The sequence below is a fragment of the Patella vulgata genome, chromosome 8, assembly GCF_932274485.2.
Source record: "Patella vulgata chromosome 8, xgPatVulg1.2, whole genome shotgun sequence".
NCBI lineage: Eukaryota > Metazoa > Mollusca > Gastropoda > Patellidae > Patella > Patella vulgata.
The window spans coordinates 9,358,941-9,385,978 of record NC_065886.2 but is presented as its reverse complement, the minus strand read 5'-3'; the positions used below and the strand labels follow the sequence as shown (position 1 = coordinate 9,385,978).

Here is a 27,038-nt window from a genome sequence, read left to right as displayed (position 1 = left end):
ATTTTTTACATTATGCATCTTTAATAAATAAAAAGACTGCTAATTGTTTCGCTATATTCGTAAATTTGAATTACAACTGACATTTATTGAATAAAATATATTGTTAAAACAAACAATAGTTAATGATTTTATTACAAGTGTTATGGTGGAATATAAGCACAGTGAAAATATGATCAAAACATTCAATTAAATTTACTAATTAATAATTTTCAGACAATTGCGCAATTTCAAGTAAGAAACTAAACATAGGAAATTAAACGTACTTATATGAGGTAAGATTATCATTCTTTCTGTGTTTGTTTTCAGTATAGCATCGTTGATCAAATTTCGCAGAAAACAAAATACTAGATTCATACACTGGTGCTCCCCACGGTGTGGTGTTAGCTGTTTGGCACCAATAAAAAGGTTGTATTGTACGTGGTAATCACACTATACCATATACAAGATATATATCGGGATAATTGATAAGGAATAGTAAGATAAACTAAAGCATACCACTGGTGGTCGACAAAAGACATTATTCACAGTGTCTTTTCATCAAAATCGGGAAATGTTAGATATCAATATTTAGTTGTTAATTACAATTCCACATATTTTGTTAAGAACCATAGTGATCCCAAAAATAAATTCACCGCCAAAAAGATAATTCAGATGTTGGATTTTTTAATTGATAATATCTTTGTTGAATTTGGAGGGGAAATTTATCAGCAAGTGGTAGGTATCCCCATGGGCACCAACTGTGCACCTTTGCTTGCTGATTTGTTTCTCTATTCGTACGAAGCCAATTACATACAGACGCTCGTAAAAACTAATAAACGATCAGTCAGACTTTTTAATTTCACTTATCGATATATCGATGACGTTCTATCACTTAAAAATCCTAAATTTAGTGATTATGTAGAATTCATATATCCTGATGAGCTCGAAATTAAAAACACTACTGACAGTGACAATTACGTTTCCTACTTGGATCTGCGTCTCGTTTTTGACAATAGCCATAAACTTAGAGTTAAATTGTACGATAAACGTGATGACTTTGATTTTCCGATTGTTAACTTTCCATTTATTAGTAGTAACATTCCAATATCACCAGCTTATGGAGTGTTTGTGTCTCAACTAGAGCTTGTTCATTTTATTCTGATTTTTTTCTAAGTAGATCGAGGCATTTGTCATCTAAGCTTCAACTACAGGGATACTTGCGAACTAAACTTATTAAAACCTTTAAAAAGTTTTATGGCCGTCATATTGACTTGATTGGTAAATATAACATGCCTCTCTCGGCTATTATTCTAGATATATTTAATTGACGCGTATAATTTAATTGACGCGTATACTATCTCCCTGATAATGTCTGTCTACTACATCGTTAACACTGTTCATCACGTGCATTTTGCATACCGAAAGTCCATTGGCCAATCACGCTATTTTACCGAGATTTCGCCTAATAGTTTGGATGCAGCTATGGCGGGTGTTGCGCCAGGCAGGGTAAGCTTACTCTTCCGGACACCTGTTACCCCTGTTTGTCGTGTATTTTGTACACGGTGAACAGTCCATATGCTGATTAATCTATTTTGCCTTTTTACACTATTTTGTCTATACCGTTTTTTAGGACTTCAAATTTCGTCTAATGGTTTGTATTGTTCGTATTTGGTTTTATTTTATTTATATGTAAATATGTGACGTAATTATATCATAACATTGAGTTCATTAAATCAGTTATAGAGTTATTCTATAACCTACTCAATGTTAAAGACATATACTGGGATAATCCATTATAACCTACGTAATGTTAAATGATTAATACAAGAAATATACAGGGATAATTCATTATAACCTACGCAATGTTAATACAAGACATATACTCTGATAATGCTTTATATAGGACTATTGAGATAAACTAAAGTTAAATAACTGGTGATCACAAAGGTGATGTAATTGTATACTGTCTATTATACACAACCAGCTACAGAATTCTTCATTCCACCTCCTACCACCAAATTGAAACAAACTATATTCTGGTTCTGGTATTTATAAAGGTGGGATCTGAAATATCGAATGTTTAATTACAAAATAAAATTTTATACAAAATGTGGACTTTGTAAATAATTATTGGTGGTTGTTTTATCTGGATAGCTAAACAAACTACTAACTACATATTACGGGGTATATTTCAAAAGCTAATTTAAAATTTGGAATAACCAAATGGATCCCGACCGGGTGGTATTACTCCTTCGACGGGATTTCTGTATAATCCCTAGAACACCTCTCGGCATTCTTCGATACATTCCGGTAGTTTTCAAAGAATAATTAGATAGTAAGGGTTAGCCCAGATATTACAAGAGGACCAGTCCGATATATTCTAGTTTTTAAATGGACGTTTTAAGCTTATTGATTACCGTTATTCTACACAGTACAGCTATCTGAAGGTGTTTAATACTTTGAAGAAGAAATATAAATTCTCAGTTGCCATGTGGGGTTGGACATTAGTCTCCTATTACACCTTGTCATTTTGTCTGGATAATCACGGATAAAAACAAAAGATAGTTATTTACAGAACGAGAAGGAGAGAGAAATCGATACAAACTAAGTCAGTTCGATACTAACATGCGGTTCAATTGAATTTCAATAATTCGCCTGCATGTAGGGTTCTTTCTTTAGCAGTCAGAGAAACACGGAGGTCACAGGGGAAACACACGATGTTAGACAGGCGACACTATAAGGGATCGAACTTAATAAAAGACCATTCGACCACCGAATCCCCCTCCTATATTTACTCAACGCACATTACCTTCCATTCTGTTACTTGCTGTGTTATCAACATTAGTAGAATTCTGAATCAATTCTTGGTATGTTCCTTCAGTTGGATTTCTTTCACTAAATTCTAGACCATCATATGTCGACACTATTTATAGAACAATCCAACAGTGAGGCTGGTGTCCCCCGCCGAATAACCAAAATAAATAGATGACACATATTAATTAATCGCACCTTTAATTTGTATACGCCCACAGTTTCAAGTGGACGTATATTTTCAAAAGTATCAAGCAATCAAACTGATTATCAACTATACACTAAGTTTCATCACTCTCTATCAGATAGAATTAAATTTATCTTCTCCCAAAGCATCGACCAATGAAATTTCTTAGCTTTGCTTAGCTTTAGCTCGAAATGTTAATCATTTACCTATTGAACATCTATATCAAGTTTAAACATTCTACCATAATAAAAGAGCAGAGTTGTTATGTTCCAAAGTCTTGACCAATCAAATTGCTTATCGCTCCTTGGCCTAAGCAGACAATTCTCATTATTCAACTTAGTCAAGTTATTGATGTAATAAAACTATACTCCAAATTTCATCACTCTCACTTAACATGTCCCAAAGCATCAGCCAATCAAATTGCTTATCTCTGCTTACCCTAAGCAGAAAATGCTCAATTAGAAAGAGAGTTATCATGTTCCAAAGTCTCAGCCAATCCAATTGCTTAACGCTCTGCTTACCCTGAGCAGAAAATGCTCATTATCGAACTACGTCATGGTATTAATGTAATGAAAATTTACACTAAGTTTCATCACTCTCACTTAATAAGAACTAAAGTTATTGTGTCCCAAATCATCAACCAATCAAATTGCTTATCTTTGCTTACCCTAAGTAGAAAATTCTCATCTTTGAACTCCATCAAGGCATTTGCCTAATAAACACGCACACCAAGTTTGAACATTCTAGCTCAATTAGAAGGAGAGTTATTGTGTCCCAAAATGTGTGACGGACAGACGGACAGACAGACAGACAGACGGACGGACAGAAAGACAGACAGACTGACGAACCCATTTTAATAGCCCCTGCTTTCTTCGAAAGGCGGGGGACAAAAATATTTATTGAATGACACATCTGTAAGCATCTTCATATTATATTATATGTCGTGTGTCTATTTGTTTTCGATTTAATCAAGCATCATCCCATACCATTAAATTCAATTGTTTTTTGGTTCATCTGTTAAATTTAAACCTCTAAACAAAGTTTGTAGCAACAAGTAACATTTGTATTGACAAGAAAACGCAAATCATATGTTAGTTATGTGAACTTCTCAAATAATTCCACAAGACATTAAACAATTTACTTATTATAAATCACCGCCCCTCATTCTGACGGTCCTATCTGTATTAGAGCGTTACACTTTGTTTTCCTTTCTAGTTTGGTTTGTTATTATAATCGTCTGTTAATATGCATTTAGGACGCGACTATGAAATATATTTATAGGGTTAGTGTGTAACATTTTGACTTGTCATCATAAGTAATGGGAATCCGGAATAAAAATGTCACAGATTTAGCGGGGCCAACGAACCCTGGAGATAATGCTACATGTATTTTAATTATCAATATACTTACTTAAACCATTATTATCAAAACCAGTAATGTTTGGTTGTCTGAAACAGGAATATGTCACATTTTTATATATTTTTTCTACAATTCATTATATTAGTAGTTAAGCCAACAGTTTGATATAAAGAGTTCCTCATTATGACCAATAGGCTTTTCAACAAAACGTGGTGAATATATGTTAATACACGTGAGTGTATATATTTAGATGAAAGTCCTTTCCAAGGATATGCATTTCTTTCATACAAATATAAGTTAATACACGTGAGTGTATATATTTAGACTACTTGAGATGATATTCCTATCCATGGATATGCATTTCTTTCATACAAAATATTCTAACGTTTTATCGTATACAGTTAATTAATAAGCAATTATAAAACTTTGGTGTCAGGTAGAATTGTCATAGAATGTCTTACCTGGCAGTTGAGATTTCACTACCTGAAATTATTCATATTAAATCATTATAGTATATACCATAAAAAATATACATAATGTATATTCACTGATGGCTTTAATGTCATCGTATTAATAATGTTATTGTTCGCAATCTAAAAAGTGATAACATTTATTTCAAAATTTAATTCTTATCTGTATTTTCATCGACATATAAAACAACTACCTCTAATCATAGATGTTACACTAGTCAGAAATATTCTACGTTAAAAATACCTTTTAGTAGCTGCTGATTTTGCCGTCGGTAATATATAGTAGATAGAACAGCTAATATTAACAAGATGATTACAAGAGCCAACACCACCGATAAACCAACCACAACACCATCTGGACTTTCGTTTTTAACATCACTGTCTGAGGAAACTTATCCAGGAGACAATAAAATAGTTACACAATATTAAAAATTATTCAACGGTAGACAAACTTTTAAGAATTTAACACGTGGAAAGAGCTGACAGTTCTTGCTATAACAGTTCAAAAAATAGATAGCGTACAGAGAAAATGCTGAAAATAGCTTCACTCTGAACCGAGATATTAGCCATTGAATTTTAGGCCTAGTCTAGATCATCATTACTAAAGTCGGTACAATACAAACCAAAGTCTCGATTATCCATTTTGACGTTAAATTATCCATCATAAAAGGTATTCAAATCCAGTAAACATCTCAGGTTAGCGACGGCATCGGGAGTTGGTTATGGTCTGGATCATGTACGTATCTAACGCACAGAAATTAAATAGTAGCTAGCTTTCTATGCAGGTGGGTCTGGATAATTTAATTAATAATTTGGATAACATTTCAGGCCTAAAGAAAGACTTGCAATAGGCAGATCATTCTTACCTATCTTCATAGTCCGTACTGTAGAAGAACCATTAGGTGATATCAGATAAACTGGTTGACTATCACCATATTTATTTCTAGCTATAACTCTAATATAATATGATGTATCAGCTTGTAGATTATTTATACAATAATCAGGTTTAGATTCTGGTAGAGGTGTAGAACTAGTCCAGGTATTATTATCTACTGAATGTTCAACAATAAATTCCTGTTGATCTCCACCATTAAATCCTGGTATCCATGTAATACAGATAATGTCATGACTCGGTACTGATGAGTTGATGTTAGAGGGTACATCAGGTTTAGCTGGAAGTTATATACAATTATAATTTTATTAAACAAAAGGCAGTCATTAGGGTTTAATGTACAGCGTTGTTTAAATAAATAATTCGGACAACTCTTATTGTTAATGGGTACTATAGAACACTAGGTCACCAGAAGTCGTTTATCAGCTTAGGGAAATACACTTCCATATACTTTATAGACTTCATCTACAAATATTGTTTATGTTATGTAGCATTTTTTAATGGAGTTTAAGGTCCTACTGTTCTGCTCCGACTGCACTAATTTGATCCTGAATTGTTACGGTTAGCATACAAGTTGGTTGATTTCCAAATCAAGAAGTAATAATCTTTGACTAATTTTAACAACCACGTAGATTAAGGAAGCCAATGAAGGCAGATTAAGTAGTTGTGTCTCAACCAAAAGGGGATCGATCACTTAGTAATAGCTATCACCCTTAGTAAATAGTTACCACTTCCCACTCACTTAAATTTGTCAGAATATACATTATTGGGCCAAAATACACTAAGCGCAAAACGTATCTAATTTATGTCATCGAAATGTCGTACGAGAATTTTCTGACATCTCTACACTAACGTGGTAATGTTCATTTAATCATTCAAGCATTCACCCACACAGTTACAGTACAATGGAATGGGTCTTGTTCGCACATTATGCCAATCATTTTGAGACTTACATATAGTATAATTTTCATTGCAATGGTTATCTGAATAATCAATATTATTTGATACATTAACTATATGATGTATAGTACATGGTATAGTATACTTACACTGATATGGTGGTTATCTGTATAACCAATATTAGTTACATTGAATGTATATGATATACAATATGTTATATTATACTTACATTGACCTGTAACGTGATACTCTAGTTCTGTATAACCAATATTATTAGATATATTGACTGTATATGATGTATAGTAGATGTTGGATGTAATGTTGATATTTAATGTTGATCTATAAGTATTGATAGAGATATTGGTATCAATCTGTTTAAAGACATCGTCATTATAGATAGGTTCAACATCTCCAGTAGTTATATTATTATAATACCAGGTGAAGGTTGGTGGTGGATAGGATATAACATCAGCTACCAGTTGTACTATATCTCTTATATTACCACTAACTATAGATGTTGTTATAACTCTAGTATCTTGTCTTGGTGAACCTGTATATAACAATATTGAAAATATCATATAACACACACTGTTAAACTGTTACCAATTGCTTTTGAACATAGGCCTTTTAGTAATAAATGTATATTTGTCATTAATTCTTAGAAAGTGAAAATGGAGGTTTATTATGTATAGGAAGAGGTTGAATATTATATAGCAGGAGCATAAAGTAGCTGTGGCAGATGTCATTTTTCCTAATACCCATCACTAATGAATACACAAACCTAACCAATTGTTGTGTATGGTATTCAATAGTCACGGTTTTAGTACCTTAATGACCACTGCCGGACTATTACACTTTTTAACGGCTAATGCACATTATGTTTGTGTCATATGTATTCATTTATAAAAGTTGTTTTGTTCAAATTTACAGTGTTATGTTCTGCTGTATCAGTTATACACTTACAGTTAATAAATACATTCAATGTTTGGTTGTATTGAACCCTTGGTATCTCAGTATTGGTAGCGTGACAAGTATAGTCACCAGTATCCAGACATGTACTTTGTTGTATAGTAAAGGTATCTATGATGGTTTGTTTAGATGATATTTGGATTGTACCTTTGTACCAGGTAATCAAGGCTACAGGGCTACTGTTAGTAGAACACGTGATATTGGTTGAATCTCCTTCATTTATAGTCAGTTTATCTCCAGTTGGTATTAAAGTTACTGGATCGAGGTCTGTAAATAATATCAAAGTTCATATAATATTATTTGTGATGAATCAAGTTTTCAGTGGGAAAATCAGTTTATTTTTCTCGTGTGTCTGGCAGTTGTGGGTATGAGATGATATTGCGTAATTCGACACTTGGATTTTATATACAGGAAGGTTAGTACCGATTGGCCTTCGGTCGTTTTTTATCACACTGGTAATCGTATTACTCTAAATAAATATTCATAGTTGGGCTATCAGATATAGTTATTTTTACACAGTACTGTAATAATCATAGTTTTACTATCAGATATAGTTATACCTACACAGTACAGTAATATATATAGTTTTACTATCGGATATAGTAACACAGTACAGTAATATTTATAGTATAATTGTGGGATATAGTTATGCTTACACAGTACAGTAACATCTATAGTTTTATTGTGAGATCTAGTTATAGGACTACCATTATTTGGTACTAGAGTAGTAGTAGCTTCACATCTATATATACCACCCTGATTCCTGGTAATTCTAGATATATCAAGTCGTCTATTAGGAGATACATTAACACTGTTACCATCTGGTTTATACCATTTAAACGTTGATGGTGATGGATTAGATTCAACGGTACAGATCAACTGAAGGTCATCATTCTCTGTTTTAGTTACAGAATAAACTGATACATTTACCATGGGACCGACTAAAAAAACAAAGAATATAGATCTAACGGCCAGTCGGATGATACAGTTACCATGACAACAGTTATAATGATTTAGTCGGGTGCAATAAAACAAGACACCTATATCAGATCACACGGTATTGAATTTTAGCCTCGATACTAATTGCACGAAAAAACATTTCAGCGGTGCCAACTCCATGAGTAGGAGCATAGATATAAATAGATGCTTACAAATACTTACATAAAACATCAAGTTGTACAGGTGTAGATGATCTACCTGATCCACCGCTATTACTACCTGTACAGGTATAACTTCCTGTTTGTGATCTCTGTACTGATTCTACTCTATATATAGATGAACTTTGAGCTGAGATCTGTACACCATTCTTATTCCATTTATAAACAACAGATGGCACTGCTAAATCAGAATTGCTTACTTGACAAGTCAACACGAGTGGTCCCCCTTCTATGACTTTATATGGACTGGTTGATGGTTCTATATGTACAACCGGTCGAACTACAATATAAATATATTGATAATCATGATACTGTGTATAGTAATTATTATACTGTATATAGATTGGGTGATGGTTCTATATCTATAGAACTAGAATATAAATATAGCCATAGTAATTATTATTTTGCAGGAATGGCTCAAATGCGTAGGACGTTGGCTCTGTAACAATACTAGCTGGTTGTTAAGAACGTTTCAACCGTATATAGATTTCTTTTTATAACATTAAGTAACGATTTGTACAGCTATAGGACGTATTGAAGCGCTCCGTCAATCCACATCAGCTTGTGTATTCAGTTATAAGATTAGGACGTTTTTTGAAAACTTAAGGAGCGTTCGGAGGGTCTGTCACATGAACGGTCATATATCGAATAACTTTAGCCAGATTGGTGTGTAATTGGATGAAGTGTTTATAATAAATATGGGAGCTACGGTGGCTCGCTACAATGGCCCCTATTTGATCCGTTCGTTGGCCGAGACAGTTAATATGGGTTACTGGTGTTATGACGACTTTCGAATTTTCAAAAATTATTTTAATAAAAATGTTTTTGATGTTATAGAATGATGGCCTCGTGGTGTTTACAAACAATTGCGGATGGATAGACGTAGAGGCGGATTTCTGTAAATCGTTATAATATTTTCAAATACATACCAGAACAAGACGTGTTAAATTGATCAGTTGTTGTAGGTATATTACAATCAGGATAAGAAGCCTCACATATTATTGTATAGCCATCTAGACCACCCAGTACAGGTGTTTTGTTTGATATAGTTATAGTGCTAGTTTTAGAAACGTATCCAGGTGAACAACCTGTAATAACAGATTCCACTCCTCCTGATAAATCTTGTAGTGTTCCACCCTGTAAAAATGTGAAATACAATTTCATTATTTCACGGATATATACTCTTCAAAACAAGTAGGGGATATTCGGAAACAATACAAAACTACGGAAATGCACTGCTGTTTTTATTAGAGGTAACCAGTGTATGTTAATAACAGCCCAATTGCTTACACACATGAACGGTTCGTATGGGCGGCTTATCTGACGGCCCCATTTCACTCGCAAAGAGATGCACCGTTAAAACTGAAAATGGACGTTTTTGATTTTTGTCTTAATAATGAATAATTGCTCCACCAATCCTCAGATATTCAGCAATTCGTCGTGGCATGCTCCTAATCAACCATTCAATCACGATTTGGGGCAATCTGACCAACTCCCCATGCAGTGCCACGGCCAATTCTTGCAGTGTTGTCGGTTGACGTTGACGTCGACGAACACGTCTTCCGATCAAATTAAACGTAACACACTAAAGCAAAGATACGCTTAACAGTAAATCCTATGCAAGAACCGATAGGAAAGCAAACATGGATAGGATAATCCAGCAAACGGCAGGTTTCATCAAATCTCCCTCGAAATGTCAAATTTGACAATGAACCACTCCCACGTGTATAATGCTATTGCGTGTCGCAAATGCAGCCCAGTGGTTCTGTTTAGGCGATAAGTTCTTCATCTGTGAACATACTCTCAAAGCATGTCAAGTGTCCATGACTATTTATCATATCACAACTTGCATTTCTATATCCCCTACTTATTTTGAAGAGTATATAATCATGTTTGATTGATTAAAGAGAGAGTATCAATTTCAACAATAATTGTTTTTTTTCTATTAAATTGTTCTAGGTAATATGTATTCAAAGACTTTCCAATAGCAGAAACAATGATAGTTTACTTAATGTGTTATGTTGTAAATTATTATCCTTTCGGTCGTTCATGACAACAATATCCAATTATTGTTCAAGTAATTTCAATAATGTCATTACAATAAATACATGTTACCATATTAGATGTAAATTTCCATGTTAATTTTGGTTCTGGTTTACTGCATCCTATACTACACACCAGTTGTACACCAGTATCTGTTAACTGACACAAAAACGGTTCTTCATTTAAGTTTATGTTTAACGATCCTTTATCTGAAAAAAATACAGGTTCCATTTATGTCATTGGTTACCCAAAAATAACAAAATATCACAATGTGGTATAAATAACACAACCCGTAATTATTATATGGTGTAACGACTGGACGATGGTCCTATATGCATAGAACTAAAATGTAAATATAGTCATTATTAAGACTTGAGATCTTTGGTTATCAGATCATCGGTTATTTATGGTTAGTTATATGGTAGGAATTGACTTAAATAGGTATCAAGAGTTACGGTTCTTTACACAACGTACGGACATCAATCATGACAAACCGAGTAAAGAAAAATAGAAACATAACTTATTATCATCCGGAAGGTACACCCATTCGTTGAATTTTGATGTAATACTTGATAGGGGATAAGCACACGGGCGCCTGTAACGTGAACAATATTTCAAAAATAACATTAAGCTATAGCTAAGTATAAGGTCTAAAGTCTATTAAGTCCATGTTCGTAAGAGAGATCATCAAACTGGTCTGATTCCGATTTTCAACTCAGGGGCAAATAACTCGTCTGAAACCAATTCTCTTTCAGTAGATATAATAATACCAAATTGAGAAACGGATTGGAATTAAATAATTGGGATCATTAAGTTCACTACTGTAGATTCACTCAACCAGTGTCACTACTCACTAATTTTCGCTAGTTAAACAGTCGAGTTTACGATGACTTTTTAAAATTATCCACGTGAGGTTGTTGTTGTTGTTGTTCTTAGCGTTTAACGTCCGCTTCCACCGAAGGTGATATCGCAGACAAGTTCATTTTTTTTAATGATCTTAGCGCACGCGCAGGGGTCTTTGCTGTGGGAGGAAACCGGAGTACCCGGAGTAAACCCACGAGGTTGAGAAGGCGCCCCTATCTCCAAGCCACATACGCTCACACCTGGGATTGAAACCACAGCCGCAAGCCAGAGGTGACCGGCCAACTAGAGGTCGAAGCGTGACACTCTGATGATGGGTTAGTTGTATTTTACGTCCGCTTCCACCGAGGTGATATCGTGACACTCTAGACCGTCTGGGTTTATATATTACGGCCGAATCTATGTCCACATGCACCACACCCATGCACCGTGACCTGATTGGTCAGTATTCATTCTGGGTTGGGTTAATACACCAAACGGACAGATAGTCGTTGACCAATCCGCTATGGCCAGGTATTATATTTCAGATTCAATTATGGCCGGAGATTACAGCTGGTCATTATATAATAAACAGATTAAGCTTCCTGTACAGGTTGCTTTATCATTCAAAGACCTTCCGTAACTCGGGTCAGCTGTGGTGATTAATGACTTCTGTTAACGACTTTCGCACAGCTGTTCGACGTGTCAAGTCAGTGTCAGCTGTTACTCGTCTTTTGTTAATCTGATAAGATTGCTAATGTACATGGAGGGTGTAAATTGATATTTGCTCAATTGTGTAACATATAGAACAGCTGATCGATGTCGGCTCGAAGTTGATTTTTAACCTATATCACTTTCTAAGCTAATTTTATTTGATATTATTATAGTGGTTAATATTGTTCATGTCTACAATCGCTTACGTCAAATAATTAATTGATTATAGTCCCATGTTTAATGAATATGCCGTCTTCATTAGTCCAATAGGAGCAGAACAGTAGGACGTTAAACCCCATTTGATTTTCATTTTATTTAATGAATATGAACGTAGGCGTTACTATTCTGAGATTGTTTGTTATATAGCCTATATCCATTGAAACGTATGTCATATGTTATCGAACAAGTCTTTGGGTTAGTTATTAATCCCTACAATTGATGGGCTCGCAACAGGCAAGCACGCAGTTTTCGAATACATTGGTGGGCAGATTCTGTATTGCTAAGAATTTAATCACGTGTGCTTGTGGTGTATAATGTACATTTATCTGCGGAGACAGTTTCCGTTGAACCTTGTGATAACAATATAGTTTTCAGTGTAATATTTGAGTACTATGAATACGCAAGGTTTGTTGGGTTTTTTGTGTGGAATATTTTACCACCACAAGAAACCCCAATATAGTGGACATGGGTAAAAAATATTCTTGGCGACTTAGAATAAGCTTGATAACTTATTTAGTCTATGGCGTTTTACCAGAGAAATGTTCCACAAGATATTTGACTACCCTCTGAGTATTAAATGCAAAATAATTTTGAATATTTAACATGTCGGCTATTTCTAAGGAATCTGCTAAACGTTTTCTATTTGCTAGCCAGATGTATGGTAGTACCATTCACCCGTATCACAAAAGAGTGATAATATAGATACGTTTACTATCCTGTCTATCTTAACATATTGACATATCATCACACTTTTTACGTGTTACCGCCTTTTTGTTTCTTTTTTCAGTCTGTGTTTATGATTTTGATATGAAAACGAATATCGATTATCCGTTTCTAACTTCGTAATTTTGTGAAGTATAAGATAAACCAAAATATTCCATGGCTATAGTAATAAAAATGTGCAGTAGAAGAGAACCACCAAAACCGTTTATAAACCCTTGCTGACATTGGTGACGGCCTACAACGAGTATCAACCCTTTACGCCCCATATTGAATACGGGTTTGCAATATATATTTAATGCGATGAAAATGAGTGTTTGTAAAAAGTTGGCATTTCCTTGTTTTTCTGTTAACAAAACAGCGCATCATATTGATGGTAGGCAATTTTCATTGAAAATTTGTTTTTAATATAAAAAGCCCCCCCCCCCCTTCTCCTTAAAATGTTTAAAACCAATTCCCGATGTCAAAATTATCTTTTGTTGTGGTCTTAGAAAATTTTCTTCAAAACTGCCATCACTATCTCTGTGTATGGTACCAAAATCTACAATAATACTTCCTATTGGTATGCTGTTAAATCGGTGGTGTTTTTCACCACAAGAGTGCCACGAGATGTTATCGAACCACTATCTCTCTATCTTTGGTACGATATTCCATAAGATTTTCAAAATCTCCTGTCAACAACGTCAGAAATATATTCGTTGATTGAAATTCTACCCACCGTTAAATATTTACGTTATTCTGTTTGATGGATATTGGAAGAAGGATTAGGATTAGGAATAACTAAATATTTTAGGTAACACTAGTAATAATATAATTAAACGGAGGGACGAGATTACATACCTCAACTATAAACAAATATAAATAATTTACCTTGAATTACAATAGTTCTATTATCTGCTATACTTGTTGTATAATAGACTTCTCCATCAACAGGGTTGTTGACTTCTAGAACAAATTTTCGTCCACCATTTTCACATAAAGCGTTGTATTTAGGGTCATTTAAAGTTGAAAGGCAAATATCATTAACATAAGACACAGCAGCGAGAAAACCCATGTCTTTTCTACTCAATGTAAATGAATTTCTTGGTTCAGGATATTCATATAACAGTGATATTGTTCTATTAATTGATCCACAAACCTTCACAGATTGACCAAGATGATTAACAGCCACTGTAATAATGAAACAGTAGTTAAATAATTGTTGTTTAGTCAAACGAACATCTCCGTTCGGCATGGTCATTCCTGTATTTCAAAATGCATACTATTATGGACCATTTTGTCTAATTGCATGAACTTGTGTTCTATATTACTACAAAATTTGTGTGATATCCTTTTTTTGTCACTGGGACACAGCAGTTACGAATTAGTGTAATTTGGTTCATGGTTGCTATTAATATGCCCTACAACAAACTATATTTTCAGGTCGTTAGGATATAATGGTATTCACGTACCTGTGAAAAGAACAAAAACCAATAATATTTAGCAAATCTTGTAGCTATTGGCATACTTAAGAAAGGGAATAACCCATAATATTAAGGTAATGGTATTCATGCAGTTGTTGACATACCTATGAAAGGGAAAGCCCCATAATATTTAGCTAATGGTATTGAAGTGAATTGACAAACATCAAAGTTAGCACCACCCAAACAACAGATCTCCTATATATTTGTCAAATAAACCAAGTGCATACGAAAAGATTGGTTATACATTTTCACCCCCCCCCCCACCACACCAATTAATATTATCATCAATGCAATACTTAGCGTGTTTGAGACACCATACATGTTTTACTACACTCCAGCATATGTGGCCACGGTAACCTAATTTTAACACAGTCGAGGGCACGGCATGCTATAATATGATCCAGTTGAAAAAATCATTTAACACATTCCATCAGCGTCCAATTAAGTGTGTGCAGCTGTATCAAGTGAACTAACTTTATTATACAATCAATATGCGAAAGGCTTCGAACCATCTGAAAAAATGAAAACAGAGGCCTACAGTGGACTTTTGAAATTATTGTTATATTGCTAATTAATTTAACAAAATTTACGTTGATTCTCAAATACAAAAACGTATAAAATTGATCGGGATGTATCAATGATATTATTTAGTTATGACGGTTTCTAAACCCGGTCCTTCGTAATGTCCGCTATCTATTGGTCTGAATTACACAAAACACAGACTATTTTAAGAACATACATGTATAGGCCCTGTCTATTTGCCTTCTATATTTTATTTAGATTTAAGTAATTAGGTGGTGACTTTACTGTTGCAGAGAGTTTGGACGCATCCGTGACTAATTCCAACTCAAAATTGAAATTGATTTCAGGCTAAGCTCCCAGAAATAGAGAACTTTAACCTGTATTTCAGTACTTAATTCTCGTAGCTTTGATGTATACTGCAGTTGTTAAAGTTTGTTTCGAATTATAATCATCGTAATTACAACTGTAAAGGAATGTTAATAATTTTGCAGTATTTCGTCTCTATATCTCTATATGATTATCTGAACTCAAAATGGTGTAAGACAATTCGTTTGGTCTAGTTTATTTTGTTACTGGGTGTAAATAAAACATACATACATGTATCACTAGTATAAAAAGACCAGGAAGTGAATTAAAGAAACGTATGAATGCGTATATATTGCATTATTATCATTTAATTTATAAAAACATTAAAATTAAAATATACATTATAAGTTTATATAATATACTACCAAATGATATTACAACAAAAACAGCCAAATATTTTCCCATAACTAAAATACACCATGCATGTTGTTCATTTATTCAAGCTGAAGTACACTGTCATATACAAACAGAACATATGATAGTCGTAGAAAATATATCAAAACGCTAACCAACCAACCCATACATGAATACACGATAGATATAGATTATCATTGTGCATGTAGTTGACGTAGTGTTTTACTAGTTAACACTAAAATGATTTCCTGGCTTTAAGGATTTGGTTTATTCAACAATAGTCAATAATAGGCAAAGTTGTCCTTGTTTAAAGAAAATCGCATAAACTTGAAGGCTTTGTATGATAAAACATTCTTCAAAGGCGTCGTCATGGGCGACTCCGTTGGTAATCCAGGAATTTGAAAGTGGTTCCAGTGGCGGACTTCGTCATACTGCCTAGGCTAGATGTAGGATACTGGAGTCTGCTGAGGTTTGACGAATGACTACTCATTGCCACGCGAAAGCATGGCTTTGACAATTGAGTCGATACTAGATGATCTACAATACAATCGTTAGACAACTCTTCTGTGCTTGCAAGAATTAACGTCTATCTCACTCGCTCTATGTCTGTGGTGATCGTTCGTCCGTAGGGGTTTTTTTTGTCATTGAGTCAACTGGCGTGGTTTCGAATCCCCAGTTGTACGTGGCAAGGAGTAGGGTCGCCTGTCCAACCTCGTGGGTTTTCTCCGGGTCCTCCGGCTTCCTCCCACTGCTAAAGACCCCTACGCGCAAGCGAATTCTTGAAATAAAATTAAACCATATGTTCGTGCCGAAATGACCTAGTTTGTGTCGAGTGGACGTTAAACCCCATTTCTCTCTCCCGTAGGGTTTTACGCCCGTTTCCACCTTGGATGACGTCGCAGACAATGTGTAGTGATCAGTCACCCCGTCCATTTATAGCCTGATCATTTCTTACTGTTCAATATGATAACAAATCAAAACTCATTTGTCACAGTGACATAATCAGTTAGAGTTGAGGAGTTGAGCTCTACTGGAAAATCCTAATCCTGTCTGCTGGGAACGAAACAATGATATATAATTATATTGAAATCTCTTAATATAAATGGCCCAGATATTATCAACTGTGACGTACAACTATTATAAAAGATTTAGTTGACCTAAATAATGATTATAATACCTTCATACACAACATATAGACCTATTTGGTACGATTTTACGTTGACACAAAGGCGTCAGTAGTCATTTTGCCAATTAAGACATATATTTTTAATACGCCTGTGTGATCTATTATTATCCCAAACAATTGTAATTCCCCTTTGATATCAATTCAAATCTGTAATCGACATTAAAAATATATATTTCAATATATTATATGTTTCTGGAAGCTAATGATATTGTTATATTCAATGATACTTGATTTAATATTCAGAGGCCGTTGTTACCATCGGTATATACTGTAAGGTAGTACTATTTATTTTGTTTAACAACATTTGGTACTCTTCATTACAACGAAATATTACATGTAACCTAATCAAGAGTTTGTAAGATAAAGGGTCATAATGTGTTAGATTTAGTGTTGACTTCACATTTTAATAATATTATATTACATTGATTCACCATCTTGAGACTGCATCAGGTGGTTTTGACACTTTCATTTGTTGGGGATTATGAAAGGAAGAAAACTGGATTGTCAACGTTTCGGTTATGCCCCACTGTATGCTAATTAACACTGTATTAAACGTCGGCCTATTGGTAACAAAAACGCAAAACTATCTTGGTGGAATGAGGGTGATATTTGTTACATTCTATTTATCACGTCGAATTCCAACTGTCAAAGGTTCTTTTATGTGCACTCTAATTTATACATGGAACCTCGGTTATTCGTCGGGGATCACGTGGCTAAGTGGGTAAGACGCTGGCTCGCTAGCCTGGAGGTCGGGTGTTCGATCCCTGCATTGGCCGAGAAAGTTCATCCAGATTTTCCAGCGTGGTTCCCCCTTGTCAGTGATGCAGGACGGAGGGCCTGACGAGGACAGCTGTCTAGTCCTTCGGATGAGACGAAAAATCGAGGTCCCGTCTATATATTGGAATGCACGTAAAAGATCCCCTGGCAGTTGGAATTCGATATAAGAGTAGGTTATAGTGCCGCTGCCCGGGCAAAATTTCCTCATAGCACACTGTATGGTGTATGCCCGTCTTCATTAGCCCATATAGGAGCAGAACAGTAGGACGTTAAACCCCATTTCATTTCATTTCATTTCGGTTATTTGTCACATCTGAACGACTAGATACCGTTCCTTGTCAGGCCATCCGTCCTATGGACCACACCAGAAAATCCCGAGGACTTTCTGGGTCAACACGCGGAGCCAACCCGAAACTTCTTTGAAAACGACTCAGCGTCTTACAAACCTGGTCACTGTGGTCCCTAAATCTACAAATGAAAGAAGTACACATGGTATGCCTAGTAATCTTGACCGTATTATCATAACCATAGTTCATAAAAGGTTTTGGAATTGTGTTTTAAAGTCTTTCTGTTATATGTCATAGGCAGTGTTTTTTATACGTAGTTTTAATTTTAGCCGTTGTAATAGTGAATATTGTATTCACAAATTTAGCTACATGAAGACAATGGACCATTTGATGCAAATGTAAAACTATTATTACTGGCGAAAGGAGTTCGGATTTTATTCCAAATTCAGATTACGGCTGTTCATCATTTCACCAGTCCTTCCATTGTTTTGCCGTTGACAGTGTTTTTTTTAAGTAGCTTTTATTCATCCATTATAATAGTAAATATTGCTTTTACAAATTTAGGACATGTGATGCAAACATATTTCAACCAAATTGTGATAACAAATTCCAGTTTATTAGTTCATCTTAGTACGTTATGACAGACGAATCATTTACCTTTTTATAAGGTGATTATTGTTTTGTTGACTTTGTGTTCACAATTCCGATAACTCAATTTGGAAACGGTCTCCCACGATCCAGGATACTCTGAGGATAAGGATCGAGACATGACTTGATATTAACCCTGAAATAATTCCTCCACCATATTATTAGATTCTAGAAATACATTGAACATATGATGATAATTGACAATGCAGGTTTTGGGGAATTACCATTACTACTATTCAATCGAATCTGCATACATGTCACTTGCTCTCAATCATTAGATGTCCATGGCCAGATGGGACTAGCTTTCTCTTACTTCAAGTAATTGATGTTCGAATTCCATGCAATCCTTTACTTAGGCCACTAACTGACTTATGTGATAAACAAAAATTTTCAATAATTTACAAGCGATTAATCTATGATATTGTTATAAAATATTATTATGTTATCAACATTGCGAGGCTTTAATAAACAGTTTTAAACACATTTGAACAATTAACTAACTATATTCTGGTTCTGGTATTCGTGTAAGTTGGATCTGGAATATAGAAATTTTAAATATAATATTTTCATGTATCGAAAACAAAGTTACACACACTAGTTAAACACAAACATGCTGGACTAAAGTTAAATTCATAACGTTTATATTTTATCTTTTTATGTTCCTATCAGTTTTGAACAAACCAGCCGAGTCTTCGCGAAGCTTTACTTCCATGCGTTAGCGCGTGTGCATTGTGTCATAAGGTCTGTCATTGAGTCAACTGGCATTGTTTCGATTCCCTTGTTGTACATGACAAGGAGAATGGTCGCCTGTCCAACCTCGAGGGTTTTCTCCGGATCCTCGGGTCCTCCGGTATCCTCCCTGTTCTAAAGAACCCTATGCACAAGCGAATTATTGAAATAAAATAGAACCATATGTTAGTCCCGAAATGACTTAGTTTGTGTCGAGTGGACGTGAAACCCAATGCCTCTCTCTCAAAATGCTTAATTACATAACAAGATAGTGCCTGTATTGAAAACTATCGCCTACCATAACCGGCTTAACCAAACAAAAGGTCATTTCCCGAGTTGACGAAGCATTCTCGGACTGGTTATGAGAAATATCTTTGATCCAGAAAAACAAAACTTTGCACATAGTTTCTTATTGATTTATTTGATACATTAAAACAACATAAGTTTTTTAAAATAAGGCGAACAATTTTGAGTAAATTCTTAACTTACATCTGAGAATGCTTTGTGAACTCGGGGCCTGAATATTTTTATTGTAGGGCCTTATTATATTTGAATGAACATTGGTTTTAGGACGAAGATGATGATTATTCAGACAATACAGCGTTTTATCGCCAGGAAGAAAGACGGGTAGAACTACAGGAACAACAACAGGTGGTAGATGATGACCTCGCTTTAATACGAGAACAACAGTTTTATAAAAGGCTATATTTTAGTTAAAATAAGGCGAATAATTTTGAGTAAATTGTTTACTTAAGTCTGAGAATGCTTTGTGAACCCGGGGCCTGATTTATGCACCGCTAGGAATGTTGGTCAGCGTAATAGGTAACACGAACAGAAATACTTGTATATATCCACTATAACAAGTTTAAATATTTAATAACATACCCTCTGATTGGTTCGTAGTGTGATTTGTTATATCAGTAATATTATCTGTTGAACATTCCCGTTCTTCTATTCTACCATTACTTGACAGACCAGCACCATCAGTATTAGTAGTATTCTGTAGATTCTCATACTGAACCAACCCTTGATATGTTCCTTCACTTGTATTTCTATCACTAAATTCTAAACCTTCATAAGCTAATTAAACATTGATAACAGTCAACATATAACACAACAGTTGATCATTGTAATATGGAAGCCTATAACTACCATTCATAATTTCTACTTTTCGCCTCTTCAAAACACGAAAGTCGAAAAGTAGAAGTTACGACAAAATGTGAGGCGACAACACGCTATACAAGCCAAAATCAACTCGAAAATAGGAAATTAAGAAATAACACACAGCGATAATAGCGCCCCTCGTTTTTTCCTAATTTCTTATTTTCGACTTGCATTTTGGCTTGTATATACCGTCTTGTCGACTTTCGACTAAGTCATATTTTTGTATTTATTGATGTCAGTAAGAAGGCGCCAACACGCATACCAAGCCAAAATGCAACTCGAAAAGTAGAAATTAGGAAATTGACACACCACGCTATTAGCGACTTTTCGACTTTTCGCCTCGGAAGTTGTTGTAGTCTCAGTTTTCCAGGTCGCATTCGAATACGTGCAATCAGGGCTCACACTGTATTTCATTCTTTTCCGTCAAAATGGAAAATAATTTTTTATATAAAAAACATGTTCATGATATTTTATCTGCCAAAAATGTCTGATAAAAAAAAACACACCTTAGGCTACAACAATTAAATTTATTATATAGGCCTATTATAAAACAAATTTCCCGTACCGATATATACAATATACAACAACATACATGGGGATTGGGTGGTTTGGTGGTTTAACACGTGCGCGTGAAATCACAAGGTGTGACATTGATTCCATTGGTGTGGTTTCCATTCCCCGCTTAAACATGACAAGGGAGTAGGATTGCTTGTCCAACCTTGTGGGTTTTCTCCGGATACCCCAGTTTCTATCCACTGCTAAAGACCCCTACGTGCAAAACGAATTATTGAAATGATTTAGTTTGCAACTAGTGGATGTTAAGCTAGCCTGGAGGTCGGGTGTTCGATCCCTGCATTGGTCGAGAAAGTTCATCCAGATTTTCCGGCGGACTCCCCCTTGTCAGTGATGCAGGACGTGGAGGTCGGGTGTTCTATCCCTGCATTGGCCGAGGAAGTTCATCCAGATTTTCCGGCGGACTCCCCCTTGTCAGTGATGCAGGACGTGGAGGTCGGGTGTTCTATCCCTGCATTGGCCGAGGAAGTTCATCCAGATTTTCCGGCGGATTCCCCCTTGTCGGTGATGCAGGACGGGGGGGGGGGGGGGGCTGACAAGGACAACTGTCGCATACCAAGCCACAATGCAACTCGAAAAGTAGAAATTAGGAAATAAACACTCGCGCTATTAGCGACCTATCATTTTGGCTTGCTGTCGTACTGGCGACTTTTCGAGTTTCGCCTCGGAAGTGGTTGTAGTCACAATTTGCCAGGTCGCATTTTAATACATGCAATTTGCGTTAACAAAATAGTCTGTATGATAAAGTCTAGTATTGAAGGCGATATTAGCGACCTTTGATTTTGGCTTACTGTCGTGCTGTCGACTTTTCGCCTCGGAAGTTGATGTAGTCTCTACTTTCAAGGTCACATTAGAATACGCGCATTGATAATTGAATTTCATTTAGGCCTACTGTGGTTTCATACCGCATATAAAATAAATGGGTTTTCCAGATTGTATATTATTATTTTGTTTCAAATTATATGGGTAGGAAGTGTAAGAACGAGTCGAATAGTGACGTTTCAGTACCGCCGCCAAAATTCTCTAATGATTAAGTAAGCATGTCTTACAAATAAAATTGAAATTTCTATGAGGATTCAGATTCTGAGTCATTACGGTACCTGCAATTAAGAATAGGCCTATTGTACATGCAAAACGTTAAAAAGGGAAATCCTTGGATGAGACTGGCGTGTAGAGGCTGAATATATATTTTTCTGTAGGGGGTTGGGGGTTGGAGGGGGTAACGTCCACTCAACACAAACTAAGAGTTATTCAGTGACCAACATGGTGCGATTTTATTTTAAAAATTGGCGATGAGAGAGAGAGAAAGAGAAATCAACGTCCTACTGTTCTGCTCCGAACTGGGCTAATGAAGACGGGCATTCGCCATACAGTGTGCTATAAGGGAAATTTTGCCCGGACAGCGGCAATACGGCCTACTCTGATATCGAATCCCACCTGTCAATGGATATTTTACGTGCACGCCAATGCGTACACGGAACCTCGGTTATTTTGGTCCCATCCGAACAATTAGACAGTTGTCCTTGTCTCGGCCAATGCAGGGATCGAACACCCGACCTCCAGGCTGGCTTAACATCCACTCGTTGCAAACTAAATCATTTTAATAATTCGTTAGCACGTAGGGGTCTTTAGCAGTGGATAGAAGCTGGGGTATCCGGAGAAAACCCACAAGGTTGGACAAACGACCCTACTCCCTTGTCATGTTTAAGCGGGGAATCGAAATCACACCACTTGAATCAATGTCAGACCTTGTGATTTCACGCGCACGTGTTAACCACTAGACCACCCAATCCCCATGTATGTTGGTGTATATTGTATATGTCGGTACGGGAAAATTGACGGAAAAGAATGAAATACAGTGTGAGCCCTGATTGCACGTATTCAAATGCGACCTTGAAAACTGAGACTACAACAACATCCGAGGCGAAAAGTCGCTAATAGCGTGGTGTGTTAATTTCCTATTTTCTACTCTTCGAGTTGCATTTTGGCTTGGTATCCGTGTTGGCGCCTTCTTACTGGCATCAATAAATACAAAAATATGACTAAGTCGAAAGTCGACAATACGGTATACAAGCCAAAAGGCAAGTCGAAAATAAGAAATTAGGAAAAAACGAGGGGCGCTATTATCGCTGTGTGTTATTTCTTAATTTCCTATTTTCGAGTTGATTTTGGCTTGTATAGCGTGTTGTCGCCTCACATTCTCGACTTTCGTGTTTTGAAGAGGCGAAAAGTAGAAATTATGAATGGTAGTTATAGGCTTCCATATTGTAAACTTAAATAACACTGGTTTTGTTAAAGCTACATTTAACATTAAACAAAATCATATTCAATCTTAGCAGTTTACTGTATCCTAATAAGATTTTGGACATCGATTTTGTTTTATCAGTTGGCAATACACTGAATAACCCTTGTTTGCATTCAAAATTAAAATAAATGAAATGGGGCTTCGTGTCAACCTACTGTTCTGCACCGACTGGGACAATGAAGTTGGGCATTAATAATTATAATTTACAAGGACGGGTTGTAAATAAATATACATATGCTTGTTAAAACATGTCTCCATACTAATTGGTATTTTGAGAGAAGATTCATAATTGAACCTACGACCAGGTGTTTCGTTTCGTCCTTGAATAGAAACCCCGCTACACATATAAGGACCGATTAATGGGGGACACATTATTCTGATTTGCATAAACATATTGCACCTGAACAAAAGTAACATCATGAAACAAAAGTCTATAATACAAATTAATACGTACTTGAACCATTATTGTCATAACCGGTAGTGGTGGGGAGCCTGAAATAGTTATACATGATAATATTATACTGTATAATATATAGTATATACTGTATATTATATATTTTATACTTTAATTATTATATATTTATGTACACCATACTTCATCTTAAATAGAAAATTTCAATTAAATTATACTACAATGTAGTTCACCGTAAATTGGTAAGGAAACCGACTGAGCTTATGCCATGATGATGATAATAAATTTAATGATCGCCCATACAATCATTTATGAGGGACAGCAATACTTAAACACAAAGCACCCGTCACATGTACCAACCCGCTTCACTTTGCTTTAAAATTGAGTATATACACTGGCCTTAATAGGGTATATTATGAACCATTGTCACAATATATAGGAATGTCTGTCTTTCTGCATTTTTTGTACAAAACATTGGAGCAGCATTATGAGAGGGTAGGGGTGGGGGCAACAACTGTTCCGTATTCAGATCCGACGTTTCAAAGGAGGGATGAAAGTCAGACTGGAAGCCGTTATAAAGGGGGAGCTACGCTCACTACTGCATCATTACGATCTGGAAGTCATGTAAGTACAAATGTATACTATATTGACAATTTTAATTCTTTACCTTTTTAGTGAACTCTGTAGCCTAATACTAAAAATGTAATTATGTCTCCACCATAAAAATTGCCAATGATACCGTGGCAATTACGTGATTAAAACATCAGAGTAATTAACTGCCAAGTTGCTATTAATTACACTTGATTAGTAAGCATCGTACAACTTCATACCGCTACCCGTGGAGATGAAGGAGTCTATACAACTAATGTTACTAAATTATCGTCCAAGTAATCTGTTAGACGCAAAGAGCTGATATCATCATGTTTCTGGTATTGCATGAACGAGTCTGTACCACCCAGAAATTATTTACTTGCAGGAGTATTTCATTATTCTATAAGAGGGCGGACGAAGATGGGAACAAAATACGTCCGTATTAAGGGTGAGCGTATACAAAAAAATATGGTTATTACCTTGTAGATTGCTGATCGCTTCCTGAAATAATTTTACAAATCAGTCTCTTGCAAAATAAAATAAGTACGATATATAAGATACAACCGTTTATTGAATTAAACAAATACCCATTGCAAGAATTCTTGGAGATTTGAAGTTAGTTTGAATTCAAATACCGGAAACTACAAATCAAGACAAACATTCACATTTCAGAATAACTGTGTTCGTGGGTAGGAATGCAAATATCCAAGTACAGTTAATATGCCGGGTGCTGACAACATTTCAATACAAAATTCACTGACTCTTGATACACGTAAACTATGGATACTGTATATTTCTATGAGGGATATCGATGGAGGAGGTACCGTTAGCCAGTGCAGATTATCGGAGTTTCTGCTATCGATCGCCTAACCAGTGTTTCTGTGCGATCAACCAGCCTGACTCCGACAAATTTTCGTCCAGTAGCTTCCCTGCAATCACCGTCTGTGGCGTCAGTGACAAGAGTTTCTATTAACGCACAGACACAGTTTTATTATAGAGAAATGAAATGGGGTTTAACGTCCTACTGTTCGGCTCCGAACTGGGCTACTCTTATATCAAATTCCAACTGTCAAGGGATCTTTTACGTGCACGCCAATGTGTGCAGGGATCGAACACCCGACGCCCCAGGCTAGCGAGGCAGTGTCTTAACCACTTAGCCACCGTGTTCCCCAGTTGTATTATACATATAGTAATTATTGTAATGTAAATTTTACAGTGTGTACCTTTTTGTAGTTGTAGATATTTTCGTCGGTAATATAGAGCAGATAAAACAGATAACATTGCTAAAATGATGACAATGGTCAACATCACCGCAAGACCAACAACCACTTCATCTGGTCCTTCGTTAGAAACATTGTTCGTAAAACCTTATCCATACATAAAATAAAATTGATTGGCAAAATATATGTTAGATTTAAATTTGTAAGAACTACCCTCAGGCCCGCCGCCTAGACAAATTCATTTTATTGTGAAATACAAACTGTATGTTAAATTGAGAAAAAGTACCCCCACCGATTCTTCTAAAGCGCAGTTACAATAATCATGGTGAAATACAAAATAAAGCGGGGGAACTCGATCACTAGTGTCCCACTGTTCTGCTCCTACTTGGTTAATGAAGACGTTCATGACTAAATAATTAGGCTGGTGGGAGAACTTCAGATTCACTTCAGCTGAGAACAAAAAATCCTTAACAAATTATTCTTGCTTTTTATAAAAGGTCTATGGGAGTTCAACTGCGGGACAAAAATCCACCGAATCGGTCTTGGGCAACAAAATTTCAGGCGTACTGGTTTTCGTCTCCATCCTATTTCTAAAATCGAGCTGAATGGAAATTGTTCTCACTTTCCTTCACACGTTTCGGCAGGCTGAGAATATATTTGTGCATCACAAATGCGTTTCCACTATTAGACTATCGACAAAATCATTATAGTGAGATTTGAGTACATGTCCATTTAAAATCAACTCAATACCTAGTTTTAATTAAATCTTGACTTTTAAGCGATCAGTTTAGCTTTTCAGGAAGCTGTATAAAGTCATATTATTATTACTTGTTTTATTTTGGCAATTACTCTCCGTCACGTGGATTATAAATCACAAATCCGCCTTGATATATTGAAAGCTCTTGTAAACGAGACTTAAACGGCTATAAGGCGATTTTATTATCAATTCTCGGGAAAAAAGCGAAAAAACACCGAAACAAGTTTTTCGGTACTAATTACCGAAAAACACCGAAGACCCCTAAATACTAAAAAATCATTAAATACCGAAAAATACAACACTAATTACCGAAAAACCCTGGGTCATGGGCAGGCTAGGCGACGCAAAAAAAATTGTTGCCAACTCCAGGTCACGCATAAAAATGGTTGAATACTCTAGGTTGGCAATGTGTCACGCTAGGTCA

The 27,038-nt window shown here is 35.6% G+C and overlaps 1 protein-coding gene and 1 long non-coding RNA gene across 3 annotated transcripts in view; both read right to left on the bottom strand.

The window, feature by feature from the left end:
• Positions 1-120: 120 nt before the first annotated feature.
• Positions 121-5,188, bottom strand: LOC126831032 (uncharacterized). The gene is made up of 5 exons (XR_007684105.2): positions 5,051-5,188; positions 4,798-4,819; positions 4,388-4,425; positions 2,789-2,902; positions 121-2,043 (listed from the first exon to the last, which is right to left on the bottom strand). It is a non-coding gene; the product is annotated as an uncharacterized LOC126831032 (long non-coding RNA).
• Positions 5,189-5,609: 421 nt separating this feature from the next.
• LOC130014003 (hemicentin-1-like) overlaps positions 5,610-27,038 on the bottom strand; it is a 32,991-nt gene continuing 11,562 nt past the window's right edge. Inside the window, exons 1-8 of one of the 2 annotated variants that reach the window (XM_056102714.1) lie at positions 14,131-14,233; positions 10,840-10,976; positions 9,654-9,861; positions 8,729-9,004; positions 8,224-8,508; positions 7,562-7,834; positions 6,828-7,148; positions 5,610-5,978 (exon numbers count right to left, since the gene is read on the bottom strand). In XM_056102714.1, coding sequence (XP_055958689.1) covers positions 5,611-5,978; positions 6,828-7,148; positions 7,562-7,834; positions 8,224-8,508; positions 8,729-9,004; positions 9,654-9,861; positions 10,840-10,842 — 1,734 coding nt within the window. In that variant the 5' untranslated portion in view covers positions 10,843-10,976; positions 14,131-14,233 and the 3' untranslated portion in view covers position 5,610. Of the gene's footprint in view, positions 5,979-6,827; positions 7,149-7,561; positions 7,835-8,223; positions 8,509-8,728; positions 9,005-9,653; positions 9,862-10,839; positions 10,977-14,130; positions 14,234-27,038 lie in introns of those variants that run through there. The other variant, XM_056102713.1, reaches the window with a different exon arrangement.